The following is a 5,842-nucleotide window of genomic DNA, read 5'->3' as shown; positions in this document are numbered from 1 at the left end:
GCTATTCTAGCTTCCTTGTTGGGAGGAGGATTGGATGAACAGACATAATTGTGTCACAGTCTGTTAGGACTTTAAGACCCTTTCCCATCCCAGTTGGTCGCCAGAGGTGACCATGAGCAGGTGGTTCCGTGGAGGATCACCTTCCCTTTAGCAAGTGTTCTAGTTTGCTTCTCAGTTCCTGTGATAAAACACTGTTTAGGAGTAGTTTTGGAGGAAAGGGTTTTTTCAGATTACAGGTTCCAGTCCATTCTTGAGGGAAGCCAAGGTGAGACCCTGGCGGCAGGAACTGAATATGGAGGAATGCCACTAGCTGGCGTGCTTTCTTTTGTTTGCTACCTTTTTAAATACAATCTAGCCCCACCTGCCCAGGAATGGCACTGCCCACAGTGCAGGTAGGCTCTCCTCTATCAATTAGCAATGAAGAGAGTGCCCCACAGTCATGTCTACAAGACAACCGGATGGAGACAATTCTTCAGGTGAAGTTCTCAGATGTGTCAAGTTGACAAACAAGATTAGCCACCACAGCAGGCATATATCCTGTACAGATCTGAGCTCATCAGGGGTCTTTCATTGCTTCCCCAGGAGAATTGTATATTGGTGGCCAGGAACACTTTTATCTGGAGACCAACTGCACCATCGCTGTGCCGAAAGGCGAGGCAGGCGAGATGGAACTCTTCGTGGGCACACAGAACACCATGAAAACCCAGGTCAGCTCAAGGCAGTGGTGGCAGTGACAAGAAAGCTCCTAGTGTACCAGGTTAGGAAACTGGAAGAGGTAGATACCAGATATAGATCCTAAAAGGGACACGAGTATTAGTCTTGGAATCAGATCCTGTCATCACCAAAAGGGCATTGAACTTGCTGTTTAACTTTCTCAGCTTCCATTTTCTCATGAGTAAGATGAATTTTGCTAGTGTTATTTCATCAATCAGATGCATTTTAGGACTTGCTTTAGAACCTAAGAAGTTTTCACTTTTACAATTCTGATGCTATGTGGCCAGCACACATCAAGGCATAGCCTGTTCTAATAACTCATTGTTTAAAATCAAGTATGGGGCTGGGTGATAGCCATAGGGACCTCTAGCTTAGCAGGCACAGTTATGTGTGCACGATATTGTACAAGCGGTATCATCGATACTACATCTACATGTACTTCCCGGATCATGATAGTAGTTGCCAGGATTTCTGGTATCTACTCTTACCATTCTGACCTAAAAACCCTTGCCAAGTGAGATGATTTTTTTTTTAAGCCCTGAATGTATGCTGTTATCTTGCCTTTCTGGTTAAAAAGAAATATCTGAATTCACTTAGCAAGTGACCAGTGAGTATTGGACCCTGGCACCAGCCAGCACTGGGAGGTGAGGGAGATTTTCACTTTAGAAATTTCAGAATTTATAGTAATGCTTAGGCCCAAGCATGTTGGACAGGTTGAGGTCAGGCCTTGAAAAAGTCCAGAGGACGTGTCAATTCAAGATTCTGTTTTTATTTATTTATTTGTTGTTGTTGTTGTTGTTGTTTTTGCGTAGAGCTTTGTTGCAAAAATGTTGGGCGTTCCAGACAACAGAATTGTAGTCCGAGTGAAGAGAATGGGCGGAGGCTTTGGAGGGAAGGAGACCCGGAGCACTGTGGTGTCTACAGCAGTGGCCTTGGCTGCATACAAGTGAGTTCCTAGGCTGCCTTCTCTTGCCATGTTTAGATTATCTGAGAAGTAGAACAATGTCAGCTGGTCAGGACAGCCTTCTAGATCCTCCCCTTGTTAAAAGTAATTGTCCCTACTTTGATTTCTGTGTTTCCACCCTTTGGACATAAGGGCAAGGATACCCTCAGTAGCTTCTTTGTACATTGTATTCACTTCTTATTTTCCCTAAATGGCTGTAAGCTTCCTAGGATTAAGGTGAGGACTCAGCCTGGCATTCCTTGTGTTCTTCAGTATGGTACCACCATTGCAAAGCTCAGTGCATAGATGGAATAGATGGAAAGCAAACCTCCATGTTGTTTAGAACCCCAAGACACACAGGGCTTAGGCTGCGGGAGGCTCACAGGTTTCTAACCCTCTTGGTCCCCTGCTGCCCCAGGACAGGCCGCCCTGTACGTTGCATGCTAGACCGAGATGAGGACATGCTGATAACTGGTGGCAGACATCCCTTCCTGGCTAAATACAAGGTTCTTGATCTTTTCTGTCTCCTTGGGTAGTGTAAACAGGTGGGATGGATCAGGACAGACAGACAGACATGGACGTTATTGAGAATGACCCTCCTTTCATCAGGTTGGCTTCATGAAGACTGGGAATATAGTGGCTCTGGAGGTGGCTCACTTCAGCAATGGTGGGAACACTGAGGATCTCTCTCGGAGTGTAAGTAGGATCTGTCTGACCCTGGAATGACTGGAAGGTCAAGGGTGTGCTGCACAGTTTGTGGGCTTCCTTGCCTATTAGTTTTGTATAGCCACCCAACTAAATGCCCTTCACTTGCAGCTTCCCGTCCTTGGGCAATCTCTAATGAGAGAACAGTCATATCTATGATTAGAAACCTGTCCTTTCTGTTCAAGATATTTTGCCATGCTAGCCTTGTTATGTATACAACATATTCAGGTGTGTGCATGTGCATGTGTATACATGTGTCATGGAACACATGTGGAGGTCTAAGGAGTCAGTTCTCTCCTCCCACTGTCCCATGGGGCCCAGGTCACGGCACTGCCTGTGCCACCCTCTGAGTCATCCCACCAGCCTTTGTTCACCCTTTAAGTTCAGTTTAAAATCTTCCTGTCTCTTGATGTAACATGTGACTTTCATCATTGATATCTGAAGAAATCTTATATTAATATATAGGCAATGATGATGTTCTGAGATTTGCATGTTACTCTCCATCTTAATTAACTACTGTTGTAATTTATTAGAAGGAAACAGAGGTGGGTGCCTCATTCCTGCTGTGTGGGATAGAAGTCTTGATTTTACAGTGATAGAGGCACAGGTAACGCTGTCTGCTGCTGTGCAGGGTGGGGAATCTAGACATTATAGTGGCTTCCTCAAAATTGAGTCTCTTTTTTCAGAATCCTGGTCTCCTAGCTAAAATATAAATGTAAAAAACAAAAACAGAAATCTCAGTCTCTGATGGAAACTCAAGTATCAATTTATTAGTTTCAAAGGAAAATAGGTAAGCAACCTGGAGGCCAGTGTATTCGTCTCTGTTCTATTGCCGTGAGGAAACTCCACAACCATGGCGATTCTTATAAAGGAGAGCATTTAGTCGGGGCTTGCTTACAGTTTCAGAGGGCTAGTCCATTATTTTCAGGTCAGGGAGCATGGTGGAATGCTGGTAGGCAGGATGCTGGAGAAGTAGCTGGGAATTCTATATCCAGATCCACTGGCAACAGCAAGAGAAAGATACTGGTCTTAGCTTGGTCTTTTGAAACCTCAAAGTCAGTGATACACTTCATCCAATAAGGCTATACCTACTCCAGTGAGGCTATACCTCTTAATCCCTCCCATGTAGTGCCACTTCCCCATGACTAAACATTTAAATATATGAGCCTCTAGGGGCCATTCTTATTCAAACAACTGTATCCAGCTACTGCTGGGAGGAAGGAGATGGAAAGAACAAGAGAGAAGGTAATGTGTTCCGAGTTAGAGGTCAAGGAAGCATAGAGTATTGTAATTATGAACATACAGCAGCTGTGGCTCCAAGCCTGCTGAAGTCTGACTAGCAACTGAACAGCAGGGCTTTGGTGAGGGCCTTGGTTCTTTATTAGGGCCTTGACACCACCCAGAAGGAAAGAAAGTGGTCTTTCCTGCTAAGTGAGAGTGAAAGGCTAGGGTCTTATGTGCTTTGCGATGGCTTTATATAGGGTGTGGGTAGGGCTTTATAAATGGCTACAAGTAGCCAGTGAAGAGTCTTAGATCCATATCTGACGTTCTCTGATATCACCCCAACAAGAGTGTTGGGGAAACCCATTGTAGCCTCATGAACATGAAAGCATAGGTTTCTGATGTGATTTTGCAGATGTGGAACTAGGAATGGGGTCACAGCTTGTGTGTGGGGAGCACTCAGTTGGAGTATAATATTTAATGTCTAAGATCTTTTCTAGGCTACCTTTTATTGACCATTTGGGTAGAAAGAACAGGATTTAAGGGGGCGATCCTTTTTAGTCTCTATAGTCATTGACACTTTTTAGATTGCTTGATATTCATAAAGGTTTGAGGTCTAGAAGCATAACAGAACACCCCAAACCTCTAAATCCTAGAACTCCTTACCATACCGTTTCTTACTTCCTAAGGACTGTAGTGTTTCTGCCACTTTCCTTTCCCTTTTAGAATATTTTGTATAACTGCTTAGAACATATCTATCTATCTATCTATCTATCTATCTATCTATCTATCTATCTATCTATTTATCTACCATCTATCTATCTATCATCTATCTATATCTCTCATATATCTATAATCTATATTGATCTATCATCTATCTACCATCTATCATATATCAATCTATTATCTACCTATCTACTCATCTCTATCCATCTATGTATGTATATATGTATGTATGTATGTATGTATGTATCTATCTATCCATCATCTGTCATATATCTTTGTCTATCATCTATCTATCTATCTATCTATCTATCTATCTATCTATCTATCATCTATCTATCTGTCTATTCATCTATCTATCATCTTAATGATACTGGTTGGGCTGGGCTAGGGCCTCATACTGTCTATTAATGCTGAGTATCTGTCTGTCAGGATAAAATCTTGAGTAATGTCAGACATGGTCCTTGGGTATTTCTGTGTTTAGCTCCCGCTGAGGCTTCTTGAGCCATAGACGGCAAGGATAAGCCTAGCAGCTGTGTGTATTACTCACTTGCCACAGCTTTGGTAGATGAGCTTGGAATAATTTAAGTGTTAAAAAAAATAGCTAGTAAGGTCAGAAAGATGGTGTTCAGTGGGCAAAGGTGCTTGGCACCAAGTCTGGTGAACTGAGTGTGATCCTGGCATCTACTTAGTGGAGGGAAGCTATTCTTGCCAGTTGTCCTTTGACCTATACTTGTGTGCTGTGACACACCCACTCAAATAAACCAATAAGAGCAGTTTAAAATGAAGTAGAAAAAAGTAAGTAAGAAGAGGCAATGGATGAAATAAAATCAATTGTGAAAATTATCAAATTTATGTTTGTGGTGGTACTTTTTAAAAGCTATTATCCTAATTTTATGACCAGACTGGTTTTATAAGTTTAGATTTCTATTTTTAAAGTAACATTTTAGAAAAAGTAGGTTTCTCATTATGCATTTTGGGTCCCCCTCTATGCTAGGGTCTAATTAGTTCAGCTAGAAAACTTTACACTCCAGACCTACTATCACACATGTTCAAAAGAGGAAGTATTTCTAGTGTTCTCACCATGTGTAACATGTTTTGGTGTTTTAAAGTAAATCAGGTTGACAAGCAGGTGGTAGTTACCCCCAAAGATCGTAAAATCTTGTAATTCAATTCCATAAATATGTTTTGTGTATGTTGCCCTGGGTGAAACAGAGGAAGAAAAGAAAGAGAGAGAGAGAGAGAGAGAGAGAGAGAGAAGGAGGGAGGGAGGGAGGGAGGGAGGGGTGGAGTTGGTAGGATTGTGAAAGCAAGCAAAAATGGACTTGAGACAGATGTACTTGAGACAGAGGGACAGGAAAAGCAATTTACTTATGGGAAAGTGAAACTACACTTGGGGAAGGAAATTCAAACCAGAATGAAAGAAGCAAACACAAGCAACAAAGGCAGCATCTGTCTTTTCAGGAGGGTTGGGCATTATATGAGAGAGAGAGAGAGAGAGAGAGAGAGAGAGAGAGAGAGAGAGAGAGAGAGAGA

At 42.4% G+C, this 5,842-nt stretch overlaps 1 protein-coding gene across 1 annotated transcript in view; it reads left to right on the top strand.

Moving 5' to 3' along the window:
* Xdh (xanthine dehydrogenase) overlaps positions 1-5,842 on the top strand; it is a 64,412-nt gene that overhangs the window by 44,036 nt on the left and 14,534 nt on the right. Inside the window, exons 16-19 of the mRNA XM_028779002.1 lie at positions 561-707; positions 1,527-1,660; positions 2,076-2,163; positions 2,267-2,353. Coding sequence (XP_028634835.1) covers positions 561-707; positions 1,527-1,660; positions 2,076-2,163; positions 2,267-2,353 — 456 coding nt within the window. The remainder of the gene's footprint in view (positions 1-560; positions 708-1,526; positions 1,661-2,075; positions 2,164-2,266; positions 2,354-5,842) is intronic.

The sequence above is a fragment of the Grammomys surdaster genome, unplaced genomic scaffold, assembly GCF_004785775.1.
Source record: "Grammomys surdaster isolate TR1022 unplaced genomic scaffold, NIH_TR_1.0 343, whole genome shotgun sequence".
Taxonomy (NCBI): Eukaryota; Metazoa; Chordata; class Mammalia; order Rodentia; family Muridae; genus Grammomys; species Grammomys surdaster.
This window is presented reverse-complemented; position numbering and strand designations above follow the sequence as displayed.